Source organism: Brienomyrus brachyistius, chromosome 2 (assembly GCF_023856365.1).
Source record: "Brienomyrus brachyistius isolate T26 chromosome 2, BBRACH_0.4, whole genome shotgun sequence".
Classification (NCBI taxonomy): domain Eukaryota; kingdom Metazoa; phylum Chordata; class Actinopteri; order Osteoglossiformes; family Mormyridae; genus Brienomyrus; species Brienomyrus brachyistius.
Window position 1 is genome coordinate 4,238,274 of NC_064534.1, and position 19,049 is coordinate 4,257,322.

General features: G+C 49.4%; 2 protein-coding genes across 2 annotated transcripts; one reads left to right on the top strand and one right to left on the bottom strand.

Moving 5' to 3' along the window:
- Nucleotides 1-220: 220 nt before the first annotated feature.
- On the top strand, nucleotides 221-4,983 carry zdhhc12a (zinc finger DHHC-type palmitoyltransferase 12a). Its single transcript, XM_048994587.1, has 5 exons — nucleotides 221-1,171; nucleotides 2,551-2,687; nucleotides 2,767-2,847; nucleotides 3,280-3,446; nucleotides 3,931-4,983. The coding sequence occupies exons 1-5, from the start codon at nucleotides 1,027-1,029 to the stop codon at nucleotides 4,241-4,243; spliced, it is 843 nt and encodes a 280-aa protein (XP_048850544.1). The 5' UTR covers nucleotides 221-1,026; the 3' UTR covers nucleotides 4,244-4,983.
- A 2-nt stretch (nucleotides 4,984-4,985) lies between these two features.
- Nucleotides 4,986-19,049, bottom strand: LOC125719523 (serine/threonine-protein kinase N2-like). Its single transcript, XM_048994388.1, has 22 exons — nucleotides 18,750-19,049; nucleotides 16,699-16,975; nucleotides 16,080-16,234; nucleotides 14,704-14,833; nucleotides 14,367-14,518; nucleotides 13,859-14,066; nucleotides 13,545-13,727; nucleotides 12,997-13,106; nucleotides 12,053-12,196; nucleotides 11,902-11,977; nucleotides 11,123-11,312; nucleotides 10,793-10,907; nucleotides 10,346-10,410; nucleotides 10,161-10,230; nucleotides 9,702-9,793; nucleotides 8,975-9,151; nucleotides 8,601-8,663; nucleotides 8,409-8,485; nucleotides 8,190-8,332; nucleotides 7,984-8,091; nucleotides 7,485-7,565; nucleotides 4,986-6,488 (listed from the first exon to the last, which is right to left on the bottom strand). Exons 1-22 carry the CDS (start codon nucleotides 18,768-18,770, stop codon nucleotides 6,288-6,290), a joined length of 2,838 nt encoding a protein of 945 aa, XP_048850345.1. The 5' UTR covers nucleotides 18,771-19,049; the 3' UTR covers nucleotides 4,986-6,287.

Here is a 19,049-nt window from a genome sequence, read left to right on the forward strand (position 1 = left end):
TAAAAATTAAGCCATCGGGGGATTGAACAACGGAAGTACAAGACCGTCTAGGACAAACGTACGTCGGTCTCCTAGGTACTCTGGTTTTCTCATACAGTCCAAGGTCACACCGTTACCACAGGGGGAGTAAGTGTAGCTCGGTCGTGTACTCTGTTCTGCCTGGATAAGCGACTAGAAGGATGGAAATCTTACCATTGACATGTGTGGAATTACAGTACGTGAGCGAGTATCGTCTGCAAGCTGTGAAACGGTTTTACATTACAATTACTGGAGTAAATCAGAAAGACAGGAGTGCGGACCAAAGAGAATATAAAAGATTTTAACAAAACTTTGCTGAAATCAGTTACTTCAATTTCCTATTTGTGGTCATTGAAGCAGAGACGTACATTTTCATTCGAGTGAATTAGGGGTTTATTCGTGAAACTGCGCGTTGGGGATTCCCACGGCCGGATCTGGGGAAACTGAGATGAAGCGCTTCACTTTAGCTGATGACATAAAATACAAACATCCAACGTAAAACCCAGCAAAACCACAACCAAGTCAAAGCGGAAATTGGATAATTCACATAATCCATGTCGTAAGGTTTTGGTTCCTAAAAGAAATGCGTACAAAACCCGTGTCGTATCACCTCTACACAGCTATATATACAAATGTAGTTGACAGTTTCACCAAAGTTATAAATCCCTATTTATGCCTACAACCACATTTATTTACATATGGTAAGGAGGGAATGAAGCCACAATCCGTCAGATCTCGTGATCCAGCCCCAAAGCCGGATCTGCGGCGCTTTCACAATTCGGTCTTCTGGCGCAAATGCTTTCGCGTAATGGCGGAACAGGGAAGTGCATTTAAAGAAACCCGGTGTCCCATCGCAAAAAAGACTAGCTTATATGCGCACGGAAAGGCTACGGGCACCTTACTTCACTGCCCGTTTAATCTCGTGACGGGGGACGGCGGAAGGCTGCATACTTTCAGTTTGCACGAGTGAACCGGTTAGACTGGTTATGTAGTAACTGTTTACTGGACATGGTGTTTTGCTTCGCCGAGGTGAGATTCTTGCTCATGAACGCCGCGGTGGGTAAAAATGCGCTCAGCCCCGGCGTCCTGGTCCGGGCAGCGCACGTTATACTGACGTGGCTCATAACGCTGCTCCTCTTCGTCCAGGACACCGGTGAGTGAAACTGCTGCTTTTCCCGAGGGAGTTAGGGATGCATGGTTTGGCTGGATTTCTTTTAGCGTACTGTAAAAATGACTTTCTCGGTTTCTGTTATATTAGGTACATTCCTGCAATACAAGTCACACTTGCGATGTTGGGTGTAGATCTCATAAGTTGTAGGGTTAGATTCCAAGGGAAATTGGTTTCAAGTTTGGACGGGATTTAGTTTAGTACCACTAGTTTTCATCGTGTTTAGATTAGGCAGTGGTAGCACTCGCGAGTAAGTAAATTAGTCCCTGTCTTTTAACAATGGCTGTTGTCTGCCACAGCCACGCCTCTACTAAATCTAATGGTTAGAGAGATAATGATCTAATGAGAGTCTAATCAAACCAAGTGTGTGCGCATATATATAATATATATATATATATATATATATATAAAATCTCCTGAGTGTTTAGTAGGGGGTTATGTGGAGGGGTTTATGGTTAGGGTCAGGGTATCAGATAAGTTATAAACCCCTCCCACATTGCGCCTCCTACTGGAAATTCAACTCCTGGTTGCAGCGCCATGCGTCTCGATCAAGCAGCCTACCCGGAGCGGGGGTGATGACGTATTTCCGGAAAAATCTCAGCCAGTTTAATCACTTCCGCTATCCATATAGTTCATAGATAGATAGATAGATAGAGTCTTTATTGCCATTTGCAGAGGTGCGAAGTGCAAGTACCTTGGAATTCTTGTGTGTAGCTCACGGTTAGCTTTCAAGATAGAAAGAGAAAGTAAGAAGTGAAAAATGATACAAATAAAAAATACACTAGAAAAAGAAAGGACTCTAGATTATTTATCTAGAGGATTGGGGGGGGGGTTGGTAGTGTGTGTAGTGATTCACTGGCCTGTAAAATCTCAAATAGTGACCAGGGGATGAGCATGCGGGCATGCAGGGATAACAATCGACACGACTACGTATTTTTACAATCCGGAGGATGCAGAAACCATGCCATGTGGAAATGCAGTGTGCAAGAGGCAGTGCTTTTCAATGAGTGTCATTAATTAAGAGAACGTAACACAATGAAAACCAAAACCATCATTTGATTGATTTGCATGTTGCACAAGTAACTTTCAGAAAAGCTATTAGAAGGGATTACATTACACACAATTTAACAATGAAATTGTGCCACATCACACCGAAATGCAATGGCCATCTTTCCTCTGCTGTTTTTGAAAAGCACGTGCTGAGATCTTGCCACCTTGAAATGTAATCACTGTCCAATCACAGCTCTATTCCCATTCCTGAGACTGGTATGCTACAAAATCTAGTAGACATATACACTACATTAATATTTGCTTCTCTGACACACCACATAAAATTTACTGTGATTCTTTTTCCGTCCTGGCAGATTTGCGGAGGCAGGAGCAGAGCGGTCACTTGCTGCAGCCTGGCCTCTTCCTCCTACTGGTGCTGCTGTCAGTGCTGCTATACCTAAGGGTGTCCCTCATGGACCCGGGCTTCGTACGCTCCGACGCCGGGCCGGAGGTCAGTGGCTGCCGGCGCTGTGTCCGCATTTCGCCATCTCCTGAAGATGGCGCTGATCTGCCTTTGGGTGGTGTTTCAGCTCTCCGCCGGATTGTCTGTGGAGCTACACCAGATGCTTCCGCAGCCCTACAGGCGGCGCTGTGGTCGCTGTCTGCTGCAGGTACGTGTGCGGCTGGGGTGGGGAGGCACCTAGCAGGTTCCTTTAGGCAGGTTTCTGAGTGCTGGGTGTAAGTGACGGAACCTCCCGCTTTAATAACACCTTTCACGTTTCTAGTCATCCGAAAATAAAACACCAAACATAACAAACCCTGAAGTATCTTAGCAACAGTGATTTCATGTTTTCTGTATTTCTTTAACATTTTTATGGCTATCGTTAGGCATTTTTAAATCAAAATACAATCTTTACGTAATATATTTCTAAGGGTTTAAATATAGTGTGTTTTTCTATTTCTTTTTTTTTTTAAAAAAAAAAAAAAAAACAGACTGTTCCTTTGAGTCGTGTATCCTGCAGTGACCCAGCCCAGCGTGTTCCCATGCAGGTCGCTAACGTGCGTGTGCTGCTGTCCCTGTTCACACCCTCCGATCTGAGCAGCAGCCAATGAGGTCCCGGCACTGCCAGACATGCCGGTACTGCGTGCGGCGCTATGACCACCACTGTCCTTGGATCGAAAACTGCGTTGGCGAGAGGAACCACCGTTGGTTTGTCCTCTACCTGGCGGTGCAGCTGCTGGTGCTGCTCTGGGGCCTCCGAGTAGCCTGGTGAGTGGGGGTCTCTCTGCTGAAATCATTCTGTGAGTGGGGGTCTCTCTGCTGAAATCATTTTGTGAGTGGGGGTCTCTCTGCTGAAATCATTTTGTGAGTGGGGGTCTCTGCTGAAATCATTCTGTGAGTGGGGGTCTCTCTGCTGAAATCATTCTGTGAGTGGGGGTCTCTGCTGAAATAATTCTGTAAGTGGGGGTCTCTGCTGAAATCATTCTGTGAGTGGGGGTCTCTACTGAAATTGTTCTGTTAGTGAGGGGGTACAGTTACTTATGCTTATGTCTGTCTTTCACATATGGTGATACGATGGTTGGTTTTCTGTTTTTCTTGGGGAGGAGAGAGTTTTTTGCTGAAAAATTGCTTAACTCCCACTACCCCTGTGTGCCCCCCCCCCATGTGTTTTAATTGTAAATACACTGGGATAGTACCTGTCAGTTTGATTGTCAGCTGGTTTCTGTGACTAAACCTATTTTTGGTGGATCAGCTCGGGGTTTCTTCAAGCCCCCGCCTGGGGACAGTGGCTGGAGCAGAACGGCTTCCTGCTGCTGGCATCCTCCGCGACGGGCATCTTCTCCGTGGTGGTGGTTTTGCTACTGGGCTCGCACCTCTACCTGATCTCCCACAACACCACCACCTGGGAATTCATGTCGAGCCACCGCATCTCCTACCTCAAGCACCGCGTTGACGAGAACCCCTTCGACCGCGGAATCCTCCGGAACCTGTGGGGGTTCTTCTGTGCACGCCGTGAGATTGCGTGGGAGGGGGTTTATGCCAAAGTCAGTGCCAGCCTTGCCTAGCCTTCAGATAGACCCCCCCCCCACTTGTCTGCTTTGGAATCCTGTTCCAAAATGGATCACCATGCCTTACTGCCTCTATCGAGGCTAGACTCTGGCACACTGTGATTGGATGACGGGAAGCACTGCTGGTCTGTCTCTCACCGTCATCTTACTTTTGAGGACAGTAACTTTACCATGTTACCATAGTAAGGCCTGCTGTACTGACAGGGATTAGCTTTGCTATGGTGTTTGGTGGTTATCCAAAAGCAAGTAAAAAAAAAAAACTCTGTTAACGCTCTGTTATGTGGAAAGGCCACTTTAAGGAGAGCCTAACTAGCTTAGTACTTCTGGCCGTCTACAGTTTGAATCCTAGCATCATGAGTTGTTTTAACGACAAGGAAGCCTGATCCCAGCAAATGCCGATTAACTATCCATGTAGTGAACAATTTTTCTGCAATTATAACATAAATAGGCATAAGGGACCAGAGTTGTCTATAAATGTCAGATATCTTAAGTACTTCATTCTGTGCCTTGTAGCCTGAATGGCATTTGAAACCTTTAAAGGGATTTTAAAGAAATTTTCACCCCTCAGTAACTCTGACGACATCGACGAAGATTCATTCCAAGAGTCTGAACATTTCTACTGTTTTTTAGGTTCACACTTGTGCCCTAATTGTTATCTCTGTCTTAAATACTCAATTGTCTGAGTTTTTGTTTTTAAAATGACTTTTTTTACTAGCAAAATAAATAGTAAGTCTTCCCCTTGTGTTTACCAGCATTTTTAATCTGAGCAGATTTGCCACTCCCACAGTGAGAAGCTTTATCAATGGACACAGGATGCAGGCCTGAGCTGTGGATCATTCATCATCGTGATCAGCTTTCGAAAGTCTCTGTCCTTCCCTAACCCTATAAATCGTTATAGTGGGTAACCAGGTACATTCATTACACAGTCAGCGGCCGTTAGCGTGATGTCCAAGGTGTGCAAAAGTGAATCATCCGGACCAGCTGTGCTTCCGTACGGCGGTTTGGGTTTTCCAGCGTGATGAGGGTGACGGCCGTCATGGCGGGACGCTCGGGAGAACAGGCAGCGCTTCATCCATCCTCCCCTTCATGGGTTGGCGGCGCCGTTGTGCGAGAGCCGCTGGAAGGCGAGGCTCATGGCCGTCTCCGTCGTCCCATAGGATCCCACATCTGCATGCTGTCCCGTCCATGGGTACGACTTAGCAGTGTGATAGAGGCACTTCTGAATTCAATCGGACACCCACCCTTAACTAACGTTTGACTGAAATATAATATAGACTTCTTATATATATAATATATACACACAGATACAGTACATACATATCAAGGTATAAACTGAGGCTAATTAGTATTCTGCAGTGGCCAGTCCCCTCTGTAGGTCTTACGGTCTGTCAGATCTGATTCCTTTGTTGGCTACGAAGCTGTCAGGATAAAAGCTACAGTAGGAGGAAGACCAATACAACATGAAAATAATTAACAAAACTGCAGGGAGCATCTTTGGGGGAGAATACAGGGGTGAGGCCTGTTTGTGTCGGCTTTCTGTGTGAAGGCGAGTGACTCCGCTCTGCTCTCTGACTCCCATGCGGTGATGGGACTTCATTCGGGGTCATGAAGGGAACCAACCCAGGTAAAGCCATACAGGGTGAACAAGCAAACCTATGGTTACGTGAACAGAAAGTGTATTCCATAGAGCGATCTTAAAATGATCCGGGAGATTCATGGGAGAATGAAATATACAATATTAAAAATAAAGTGTAGAAAAACATTTTGTTCTTGGCACAAATGTTCAAACACATCCCACCATGCCCAGGGCAAGAAGGTGAAGAAACTCACAGCGATGCCCAAGGTTCTAGTGACAGGACAGAGACCAAAGCCTCCATTTCTGCGGATACCTCATCTTCTCCTGCCCATGCTGACAGCACAGGAGGTATGGAAGAACTTAACTCGGCGTGTTGAGGGATTCCTGTAGGTATGCGTACACACACGGGACGGGTCAGCTCTTAGCAGCTGGGGGGTGCGGCCGGGTCAGGCCCGGAGTCTGCGCTCAGTTCAGCGCTGAGAAGTCAAAGTCGGTGAAGACCCCCTGCTGCTCGGCCGTGAGGGTGCAGGGGGTCCGCGGGGGCGTCAGCACGGGCTGGAGGCTGGTGAACTCCTCGTCGAAGTTGCTCACGTCCGTGGCCCCCTTGATGGACGGCAAGAACGGTGGCTTCACCTTCTTGGCCAGGAGGGCTGCCCAGTTAATGGTCTGGAGAAGCAAAGGTGAGTGGAATGAGATTAAGGAGGAAGGAGGAGCCAACGTCTCATCAAGCAGCACAAGTGACATCAACAAGAATGGAGCAAAGCTTGGTTTTACCAACCACCACATTAGCATTAGAACTGCCGTTTCCCAGGCCAATGAACGTCAAACTCCTTTAACCACCAAGCAAGACGTACTTCGACGTATGCAGCCCTTTGCACTAATGTGCCGTTGGTGGTAATAGAAGCAAATCTAACACCCTAAACCAAAAAGCCATAATGTTCCTAAGAGAGTGGCTGCTCTGTCCTGAAATCGTAAAGCGGAAAAGGTTTCAAACACGTCGGGCATTTTATATAACGCTGAATAAATAGTTTATTGGTGATTTCATGTTCGTCGAAGTTTCCTCTTAAAGGCATAAAGTAACATTATTTTATACAAATCAACCCAGGTGAAACTAAAATATACGTTTTATTTTAAATGAATTGCAAAATGCGCCGTTTTCAGCTGAAGTGGCTTTCCCATAGCCAATTATAAGACAGATTAAAAGTAATACATTTTTGGTATTTATGTTACAGTGAGGCTTTTATTTCATTACCAATGTGGAATTATGATTCATTTCACAAGAGTAATCCATTGAAACCAATACTTATATCAATGAACACAAAATTATGGGTTTTACGGCATTTTTAGGGTGACAGTAGCGGCTGATGTGAGGATTACTGACTGTCTCATTGTTTCCTGATAGGAGAGCAGCATGCTAACATTCGGTGCGATTCACCGAAGTACGTCGCTGCCGGTGTTAAAGGAGGTTGAATGTAACGGTGGGTAGTCCGGGTCCAGAAAGTAAAAACCAATCAGCTTAGTACCTGCGACTGTGACTCTTTATACTCAACTGGTTGGCTGAAATAAAATCTTGGTCTGGGTTTTTGCTTTCTGGACCAGAACTTTCCGACTCTGAAGAGAAGTACAGTCCAGGGCGGTGAGGAGAGCTGGAGGTAGAGGTACCTGGAAGAAGGGCTGCCTCTTCACCTCCGCCGCATCCTGCTCCCCAGCCCCCAGCCTCTTCTCTGCGTTCTTCTCCAGCAACTGCAGGAAGTCAGGAGCGGGATTACATGTGTGATAAGGATCTGGCCTGTTCACCACAAGGTCTTCCATCACCTGTTTGGCTCTCTCGGGCCTTCAACCGTCTTTTGGAAAACCAACTGCTAAATTACTGTCATGCACATTCAGTAACGCGTTACCAAAACGACACTCGACGCAAGAAAGGGATCGTTTCACTGGAGATTCACAACTAGTGGTAACTGAAAACAATACTAAGAAAAGCAGGTAGCTGGTGACCAAGGACAGCAGCCAGAAGAGGATCTGCTGTTGGTATTTCACTCCAGTACTTTCCAACTGCCTAACAGTTACGGAAGATAAAAGGAAACATTAAGAAGAAGTCTGCCAATGGCACGGGGCACATCAGAGACCTTCCTGCTGAGGACCACTGGAGGCACTATGTTACCTTCTGCATGATGGAGACAGACTCCGGGGAGAGGAACCTGGGATATCGCACTTTCTCATTCACGATACTGTCAAACACCTCCTCCTCATCCTCACCAGGAAACGGGGACTGGTGATGACACACAGAGCGAGATACGGGTTAGTGTATGCTTCAAATGTAATAATAATAAGTGCCCCTGGATGAACTGTATCTGAGCCTGGACTGACCTCGCCCACCAGCATCTCGAAGAGGAGGACCCCCATGCCCCACCAGTCCACGGCACGGGTGTAGTTGTCCTCCGTCAGGACCTCTGGGGCCAGGAACTCTGGGGTGCCGCAGAAGGTGGAAGTGCGGTCTCCATGGTCCATCCCTGAAGGGACACATGGTTTTGGGGTCAAGAACGTGGATCCCACTCACAGAAGATCGATAGACGGCAAACCCATTACCTTCCTTGCAGAGCCCAAAGTCAGCGATTCTCACAAAGCCATCTGCGTCCATCAGCAAGTTGTCCAACTTCAGGTCCCTGATTAGAGCAGATCGGGGGGGGGATGGGATTAGTGTCACACAAGCAGTCTGAAAATCAGCAATCAGACCTGCTCTGATGTAACAACCTTGTCCTGCTCAAACCATCCACTCACCGATAAACTATTTTGTTTTGGTGCAGGAACTCGAGCCCCAGTAACACACAAGCTGTATAAAACCTGTAAAGAAAACACAGGACACATCTCTTTAAAAACTGTACCAAATGTATCAGAATAATGTATGAGAAGACAGCAGAGGCATGATTCATCGCGAAAGATTAGCAGCCAAATGGCCCAGTTTTATGTGGATTGTGACACAGACTGCTATAGGAAAACACAATGGATTTCCGTATGCTAACTGCTGCTAAGCTTCAGTTGGCTCTGTTACGTAGCAGTGACTCAACTACAAGTAACATCAACAGGACAAAAACAGGAACCGGAGCGGGGTAAAGGAATGATGGCGAGGGCGGACCGGGCCGGGTAGAGCTCACCGGGCCTGCGGCTCCGTGAAGATGTTGTTGTGGATGTGGATCATGAGGTCTCCGCCGGGGGAGTATTCCATTACGAAGCACACATGCTCTGTCGTCTGGAAGCAGCCGTACAGGTTCACCAGGAAGGGGTGTCGCGAGGCGTTGATGGTCTCGAAGATCCGCTTCTCGCACATCAGACTGAAGATGCAGTGGGGTGGGGGGTGGGGGTGGGGGGGGTAGACAAATAGAGCCTCAGGCCGGTAGGAAATCCCAGATATTACACAAACATCACCTCCCCAAACATTGGCCTACTCCAGTCTCAAAAATCCCCATAAGTTACATGCATTAAATTACTTGGCATATGAATCAACTGATTTAAACAAGTAACTTTAAACTAATCCTGTGCTCAGTTTAGTTAGGATAAGTTCCATCCATTCATCTTCCAATATGCCCACAAGGGGGCAGCACAGGGCACAAGGCAGGGTTACAGCCTGGACAGGATGCCAGTTCGTCACTGTGCACACACACTCACACAATCGTACACTGCGGACAATTTTAAGATGCCTTTGAGCCTAACTGCTTGACTTTGGACTACAATAGAACACCTGCATGACACGGGTGCCAACCGGTGTGAGGTAGCAGTTCAACCTCTATAAGAAAGAAGCTGAGATATGTGAATCATTCCAATCTTTCACACAGGCTCCTCTATGCTGCCCCTTGTGGCAGAATCCCAGCACGATGCCGTCACCTGTCCACCTCGTCACGGGTCACAATATCGCCTTTCTTCAGTGCTTTAATGGCATACAGCTTTCTGTTCTCCTTATACTCTGCCAGCAGGACCTGCAGAGAGAGAGAAAGGAGTTTCTTGTAAATTGCACTAACATCTTTACTAGGATCTCACTTGGGAGGTATTTGTGTGTTGCACTGCACGTTGCGACTGTATTTGCCCACTTAATTACGAGTTTCTAGCATTCCTAATTACAAAAGTGACCCTTTTAAAGCAGCGTTTGTATACCTATATTCCCTATGACCATCTTGCCCTGGTTCCTATGACTCACTGGAAGCTCATTCTAGCAGCTCTTGTACCGAAACTGGCTGTTTCGCTTCACTTGAATGTCACTTTGGACACCACATAAACAAACGTGTTAAAGGGAGTGAGGAACGGCAGAGTGGCCGACACACGGCGGTAGGCGCGGGGTAACGGCACCTTTCCGAAGTGTCCCCTTCCCAGGACAGAGATACACCTGAAATCCTCCATTTGCAAGCCCTCCCTCTTTCTGATGGAGATAAAAAGAGGAAAGAGGCACATTAACACGCCCTCAGTGGGGAAGCAGCAGTGTGACGGTGTGGCAGCCAGGACAGCCCCCCTGCGGCAACGCCAGCCCCCGGTACCTGGCCGTGCGTGGTGTGGGTCCATCTCCCTCCTCTCGCTCCTCCGTGTGGTTTGGCCCTGAAGCCTGAAATGCGCAGGCAGCAGGGAGATGGCGGTGAGGCAGAGATGCGGCAGAACAGACGGCATCCAGAGTGATGTAAACAGAAAGCTGAGCCCGGTTGTGTATTTCAGGAGCGTAATTACAGGCTATACATGTATCCAGGGACTGGATCGTCTGTGAGATTTATTAAAAGGGGAGCTACGCCTTTATTAGGGGCATCTTATTTTAATGAAAAATAATCAGAAAACACTCATTTAAATATCTTAATCTACATTTTTTGGAGGGGGGGGTGGTATAGCGACACCCCCTGGGTCTGTGTCGTAAAAGGCAGAGAGACTGGGACGGATTTACATGAAGAGGCTGGGTCAGTGTAGCAGAACATCTGTGATGGTAATGATGTCATCACCTTGGATTTTGTAGGTGTCGTTGCTGAAGGTGACAAAGGGGTACTCCCCATGTGGAGGCGCGGGGGCTTGGGTGGTCGGTCCTCGTTGAAGTTCAGTTTCCTCACCGGAAGTTCCCTGTGGGTGGGGTGGGGTGGGGTGGGGTGGGGGGGCCCACAGGGACAGCACAGACGCTAAACACAGAGAATGATAACAGCTTAGATAAGAAACAAGTCAGACTGCGTGGCTGTGAATCGCGCCCCTGTGAGCTTTTGGCTTGCTGACACTGGTCTACTTTCAGTAGATCTCAGTAGCTCTAGATTTAAACTATGCTGAGGTCTGGACAGTCCTACCCCGGAGATGGGGGGCTCGACAGAGCAGGCTTCTCCACTGGGGGGGGCGGCGTGACCTCGGGGTCAGAGGAGCCCGACAGCGGGGGGCTCAGCGTTGCCATGGAACTGCAAGGTGGCAGCATACTCATCATCAGACGCCCCCATGTGGCGAAGTTGATGTTCATCTGTGCAGCACGCAAGAAGTCCTTCCCTGAGTGGAAAAATTGGACAAAAATATATTATGTTTTTAAAAGATCGCATGTGATGCTTCTGGGTACTCGGATTCTCTCCAGCAGTCTAAAAACACACACTGATGTGAATTGGTGTCTCCAAATAGTGTATGATTATGCAAGTAGTGTGAGTGTAGCCCTGTGAAGGACTGTCATCCCATCCGGGGTGACCTGTGCCTTGTGCGCAGTGCATCATGGGTAGGCTCCAGCACAGCGGTTAAGTGGCTATGAAAGATGGCTGGATGCTGTATAATACGGAGACAGGGTGTTCCTGTGAGTGCTTGTTATGCATCTCCAAGAACATCACTCTGAGCCTCGCAGGCCAGATCAGCGGGATGCAATGCCTTCCAGGAAAATGTCAGGTTTTATAGCTTTAGGTCAGGGTCCAGACCCAATATGTACAACTATGAAACACATATTTCAAACTGTTGTTTGAACTGAACATTTTTGTAAGAGGTCACTGTGTTTTATCACACATCTGGAACACAGTATTCCCCCGGAACTGTGACAGCCGTAGATTTATTTTTCATAATTAAAACATAGGACTGCAATAGGGGTCAGCACGCCTACCTTTCTCCTTGGGAAAGATGCGTTTCTGCCTCTGCAGCTTCGACTGCCTCTCGATCACGGGGTTCACAAAGGTCACCTACACAGACCACACAGGTGTGACGAGTCCTTCTCTCCCCCCCCCCAGGACGAGCACGTGGTCCGACCCACTCACCTCCGTGAAGAGGACGCCCTGGGGCTCCATGCTTACGCACATCCCATGCCGCTGATTGTCCAGGAAGTCCTCCAGACGCAGGAACTTGACGGCACACAGCTCCCTCCAGTCCTTCCAGTACACGCTGATCTCCAGCTCCCGGGACTGGGAGAAGGTGGGGGTCAGAGGTCATTCAGGGCATACATGGGTCACCTTGCAAAACTCAGAGCGATTGAGGTTTATTTTCCTACGTAACAGGGGTTGCTGTGAAAGACTATAACCTGTCGTAGGAAGCAGGGTTTTAGGTTAGGAGGATTATTCTCAAAATCAGAGATTACCCAGCATGCATTGAGACACTTAGAGGGTAATCATTGGTAAATTGTTAATTACCCCAATGGGCTCTAACAGGATGGCACACAGCCACATAGTAAGCTCACAAGTTTGAGCACTCCCCGAAATGTGTTCGCTCCCGGCATGGCACGTAGCCAGGAAGTAAAATAACGAGTTTGAACCCCCCCCTCAAAATGTGCCCCCCCTCCCCTCTCTGAAGTAAATTTCTGGCTATGGGCCTGGTCTCCACGCTTGGGAGCTAATCGGCACTTTGATGTAAAAGCTGAATCCTGAGAGTCCAAAGGTCTTCCAGAGTCAGAGGATTTGTTTTTCTTATCTTGGGATTCATCATATGCTGTGTAAACGACTTAGCTCTCCCAGAATGCACTGCAGCATGCAAGCTTAGTCTGGGTGGAGATTCAAGTCTAGCTCAGCTGGCTAACATCAATACTGCAAATGCATCCCGTCACACAATAGGCATACAGTGTTTCTCTAACTGGAAGCTAAACCAAATGCTTACAGAAATGAAGTGTAATTGATCCGTTTTAAGAAGAGCCACTTTCCCCCTTTAACAGTGTAATAAAAGATGGCACCTGTACTTCCTGGGCCAGGGTCAGGTTCCCATAGACACTCACCCGGTCCAGTTCGATGCTGAAGCTCTGGTTCCAGGACAGGTTGCTCAGGGGTCTCCAGCTGGTGCGGCCCACCATCTTGTTGTCCAGTTTGAGCACGGCGCTGATCTCCGCTGGTCAGGGTGGATGCAAGAGTCAGCTTGTTCCTCTGGGCTGCCCTGCTCCCAGCCCAGCCCTGCTCCCAGCCCCGCCCTCCCAGCCCTGCTCCCAGCCCCGCCCTCCCAGCCCTGCTCCCAGCCCCGACCTGCTCCCAGCCCCGCCCAGCCCTGCTCCCAGCCCAGCCCCGCCCAGCCCTGCTCCCAGCCCAGCCCCGCCCAGCTCCCAGCCCCGCCCAACCCTGCTCCCAGCCCCGCCCAACCCTGCTCCCAGCCCCACCCTCCCAGCCCAGCCCCACCCAGCCCTGCTCCCAGCCCCGCCCAGCCCTGCTCCCAGCCCCGCCCAACCCTGCTCCCAGCCCCGCCCAGCCCTGCTCCCAGCCCCGCCCAGCCCTGCTCCCAGCCCCGCCCAACCCTGCTCCCAGCCCCGTCCCTCCACCCAGTGCAGGTACTCACTGGAGAGCTCGTCCATCTTGCTGACCTTGCTGTTGATGCTGCGGCCCGACAGGCCCGTTAGCACCTTCAGGGACTTGCTGTCGGAGGGGCTTCCCGGCGCCGTGGACACACTGCTCACTCGGTTACGGCCCGGCACGTTCTCCAGCAGGTCCTGACACCCCAGGAGGCGCACTTCAAGCCTGCCTGTAGAGGAACATCCCAAGAGATAATGCTGAGGAACCGAGGTACCATCTCGCTGAACAGATCACGCCTCTTTCACACACAAGGATCCCTACAAAACCCCAGCAGAACTGGGACAGGAGAGCCGCTCTCACCAGTGAGGGAGGCGGGCTTGAGGAAGGAGGAAGAGGAGGAGGAAACGCGGCCCCGCTGAAATGCCACAGACGGAGAGGGGCCCATGGAGAGCTCCTCCTTGATAGCGGAGCGCTGGGGGTGCTCCGGGGGAAGCTCGCTCAAGCGCTGCTCCAGGGAGGTGCGCAGCAGGTCTAGCTTCTGGGAGGACTCGTGCAGCCGGGCCTGGGCCTAGGGAGTTGAGAGGAAAACGCATAAGTGCCTACTCACCACCAGCCAATGAGACGCGCCTGTGTATGCATACTGTCAGCCAATCAGACATGCCAGTGCATGCCCACTGCCAGCCAATGATCCATAAGGTGGGTTAGACACTTGGAGGGGGGAGTTTAGACTGGCCACCTGTCTAGCACCATGAGGGAGATAACGCAGCCATGACAGGTACTCACTCCCTCTCTTCCTCTCCCTCAAACACACACAAGGATATACTGCTCTTGCCGATGAACGTTCCGATGCCCCCTCCCCATGCCTCACCTCCGCCAGCACCCTGCGGTCCTGCAGGCGACGCCCCCCCAGCTGCTTCACCACATTCTTGGCGCCCTCGGCCACAGCAGCCTCGATGCGGAGGTGGTGCCTCAACTCGGCGATCCGCAACTCCGGGGGACTGCCTGGGTGCAGGGGGCCTCCTGCCAGGACACGGGATACAGATACAGCAGCGGCGATGGGGGGGGGAGACTGGCAGCAGCCTAAACATAAATACCCAAGCTAACAATTATATCAGTATATTACTGAATGCATAAAGACCCCCACGATGCTGTCAGCTGAGATCTGCCTTATAGGACGGGGGGTGGGGGGGTTCCCGTGCTCTCACCTCCTGGGTCGCTGGCCTTCAGCCCCTGCTCCCCTGCCTGCGTCACCTTCAGGATCTGCATGCGGATCAGTTCAATCTTCGTTCGGCTGTCCTGCAGCATCTGCTGGGCCGTCGACAGCATCTTCCGGTCCTGGAGTGGTGGGCCGTGGGTAGGGGGACCGTCAGCATTAGCGTGGGTACGAGGGAGCCCCCCCTGCCCCATCGCCAAATCGAGGCTCTCTGGATCGCTCTTATCAACTCAGCCCCGTCCCGAGTTTTCTCTCCCAGATGCTCCCGGCAACATCAGACCCCGTCAGGCAAACAAACAGCGCAGTGATAAATACCTGAGGCGTGCGATCAGGCCAGCAGGGGGGGCCGCATGTCAGACTGAAAGGCGTCGGCCGGTCCCGTCTACGCGCCGCAGGACTGACGCCTCATCGCCCCAAGTCGAGGGCAGTACCGCTGCTTGCTCTGATCGTCACCTTCGCTACCCTTGAAGCGTGCCGAATCTGTGGCCAGCAGCTGCTGCTCCACGTCCCCAGCCCGCCCCCCCCGGAGCGAACGATCATTCTATACACCCGACAAACGAATACCGCTTATCGAACCTGATGTCTTCTCTTTTTTTTTTTTTTTTACCTCTGTCCCTCCTAAATTTCCACGATGGTGCTTTGGGCACAATACTGCTGCGTTCCTGTATCCTGCCCTCATCCTCTCTTTTTTCTCTCTGCTGGATCCCCCCGCCTGACCCCCCCCCCCCGCCTTTTCAATCTTCCTGCTAGAGCAGCAGAGTCGCCGGGTGCCAGTGCTCCCGCCGTGGGTCTGCACACCGCTGCCTGATCCGCACCCACACATTGGCCGCCGCTGGGACACATGTTCCCATCCTGTCACCAACCAGATGCGGATGCCGCTGCACTGCCGGCTGGGTGGGGGGGGGTAGCACTGTGCGAGGAGTGGGGGGGACATTAATCACACAGCCGCAGCTTTCAGTTAAGGATGCTGCACTCTCTCTCTCTTTCTCTCTCTCTCTATCTATCTATCGCCCCCCCCCCTCTGAGGTCATACTGCCACCCAAACTGCACAATTTATTTAAAAACAAAGTAATCCAAGACAGCGACAGATAAAGCTTCGGAGTAAAAGCAGATGATTCGAGTCGTCGCTGACTCCGGCGTCCAACGACCTTCAGGCGAGGCCGACACTAACGTCAGCAGCTATCAGAACGTAATCCCCATCGCTGGTACCAGCCCCGTCACGCTGGGCTGTTTAAGCGCGGCACCATGTCTGCCCCGAGCTTCTGAGCGCTTAATCGAGCTTAACTTGACTTTATGCGAGACGGATGTCCTGGCCCTCAGCTGGACGGGTTTGGTACTGCGAGGGTTGAGCAGGTACAGAGTGCGCACCTTGACGGAGCGGCTGGTGTACGTCTGGATGATATTCTCGGCCCCCTGCCTGACTTTGAGCTCGACGGCCAGCTGCTTCTTCAGGGCGTGGACTCGGCTGGCGAGCGGGGAGGAGCTCCCCTCCCACAGGCAGGAATTTGGGGACATCGGCCTGTCTGATGAAGGACAACTCAGTATTACGAATGGGGAAGGAGGAGGATGAGCTGCTGTTTGCCTGGGGGGGGGGGGGTAACTCAGTCATTTGAAAATGATCAAAATGGATCTACTTCTGTAAATAAGGATTTCTGGGACTGCTTGAAGATTGCTTAATTATACAAAGAAACATTATACCTAAACCAATTAAGGTGCCACTTTACAATGAGGCTACCCATATAAAGAGTTTATGAATGTTTATAATCTGGTTATTAATTAGGTTGTAACACTTTGTAAATCATTAATAGACAATTTTAAACAAGTTACAAGTTTTCTTTTTATTAATGAGTTACTACCTTATTGTAAAGTGGTACCCAAATTAATGTATTACATAAATTAATTATGTGATGTACATTAACACAAGCAGAAGTCTGTAAAATCAAAATGAACCAGGTTGAAAAGCTCCTATTGGGCTTCTGCTGCCTACCTGCCCCAGCGTCGGGCTGGGAGACCACAGCCCGGGCATCCAGCTCCTGCAGCTGCTGGTGGAGGTACTCCAGCTTGCGGCCAGAAGCCCTGAGCTGGCCCTCCACGTCCGCGGCGTTCTTCCTGCCCGTCACAGCCCGCCGCAGTCGCTCCGCCGCCTCCTTTATCTTCAGCTCCCGCTGGATCTCCTGGCGGAGCTGCGTGCGGGCATCCTCCAGGAGCCGCTGGAAGGTAGGGTCCAGGATGTCGCCTTCCGCTAAGCCCTGCAGGGCGGCGCTCTGGCACGGGAAGGGGGTTAGTGAGAGCAGACAGGGTTCCTTCATGTTGCGTTCAGGAAGCGTCGTGTGATCTCTGGTCACTCAATAGAGAAGTACCAGGTAAAATTACTCACTATTGCTGAAAGGTTAAGCAGTTTGGAATTCAGCTAAACGAAATATAGCAAACAAATTGCATCTGCCAACCCAGTGATTTGCTTACGGACACAGCAACAATTTCCTTCCACTAATATCACTGAAATGGGAGGTTTAATGTCACTTGGATTTACAAGCTTCATCTCCTTCCTAGCTTTTCTCCTTTGTACACTACCCTGTTCCTCTTCTGTGTATAATTTCAGAAACTTGATCTAAAACTGCGCTCTGTGACAATGGCTGAATAATTAGCCCTTCAAAATGCCAGCAGCTAAACATGTGAAGACATTTAACATAACCGCAGGATGACACTTCCATACCCAACAGCACGATGGAGCCTTCGTCTGCATTTCGTTCTTTTTATCGTTCTCGTATTTATCATAATCATAAGTATTTATAGACAGCTTTTACTACGTTACACAACAAAAAGATCTGATTCACTTCCTCTCTCCCCCCCCCTTTGGTTGGCTTTTGTTACTTCAACACAAACAAACCGGATTGTCTAACAGGTGTGTCTAAGGTACGCAATTTCCCAAAGATATTAGGGATTCTGTCATCACAAACTAATATAGCAATATTTTCACAAAGATTTCAAAAAGATATTAAATCAATATTAAACTTAGGAGGCTAGCAAATTGAAGGTGCTTCTTGGAGAGAACAAAAACCTAAGTGCCACTACTATTTAAAGCCTAGTTTAAAGCCATATCTTTCTGTAGGGCCGAGCAATATTTCCCTATAACAAACGAGTGTAACTGGAAAATTCAGCCCACATACCAGGCCACGCGAACTACGGCATAACCACAGTTGACACCCTTGAGAAAGTTGAGTTTCTGGTCATTTATTCTCACTGGTGCCAATGAATACAATCACCAGTTTCCCCAATTAAAATACCAAAATGTACAAACCCATTTATTTCCTATAAGCTTTTAAAGACTATGGAGTATTTAGTATACTAACAATACACAACGTAGGGAGATAATAGGATAGCGATAGAATATCTTACTCCGTAACTGAGATTCCTCCAAATACCAACACGTGATTTTTTTTTTCTACATTTTAAAATGAAAAACAGAAACAATAATAAATCAACAACTACCCACGGTCTCCCGTAAAGGTGGCAGTCAATTCCACCAAAACAGACAACCGCTCTCACTTATTATGTTTACAAGCCCAAGTTTAACTGTCACTTTGTAGGTACAAACCACATCCGTACACCTTTTAAGTCTATTTAAGATACGCGCCGTGATGGTCAATGAATAATCTACCCCAAATTACAGATAAATAGATGGATGTATTTATGTACAGACGGAGAAACCTGCCGGTTGATGGATTACCATCAGACAAAGGACAGGACTGTGTCTATCGATCCCCACTAAGGTAAACTGCGGCTTGGGATGCACTCATGACAATCACAAGTTTAAGCAATATTTTCTACATACATAAAGTTGATCCGAAAATGACAGCTGGTTGGTTAATATATAACATTAACTGATCCCCCCGGGACATTAAAACAGGCCGGCTGCTAACCAACGGGCATGAATTCCAGATCCACACCTTGCATGTTTCAGTCAGTAGACAACCGCTGTCAGAACTTCAAATAAAAATGATCACGGTTATTTGCCGTGCTTACAAACTACCAACTCACCTGTAGCGTTACCCCCGCCATCAAGAAATACCGAAAAAAAACTGGAGTTGCGGTACTCAGCGATGTTACAGGTGAAAGAACTTAAGTTTAAAAGATTTACAGACTATTAAGGATGAATCCGCAAAATGTAGACTGCTGACATAACGAGCGGCCCCGGTGGGGGGTGAAAGACTCTCTAGACGAGGCGCTCGGGGCTCGGCGAGCGGCCCCAGACACGAAGCTCCCGGGTGCGAAACTCCTGCCTTCGGCTCTTTCCCCCTTTTCCTGCGGTTTGAATCGGCTCCGACGGCTTCGATTCCA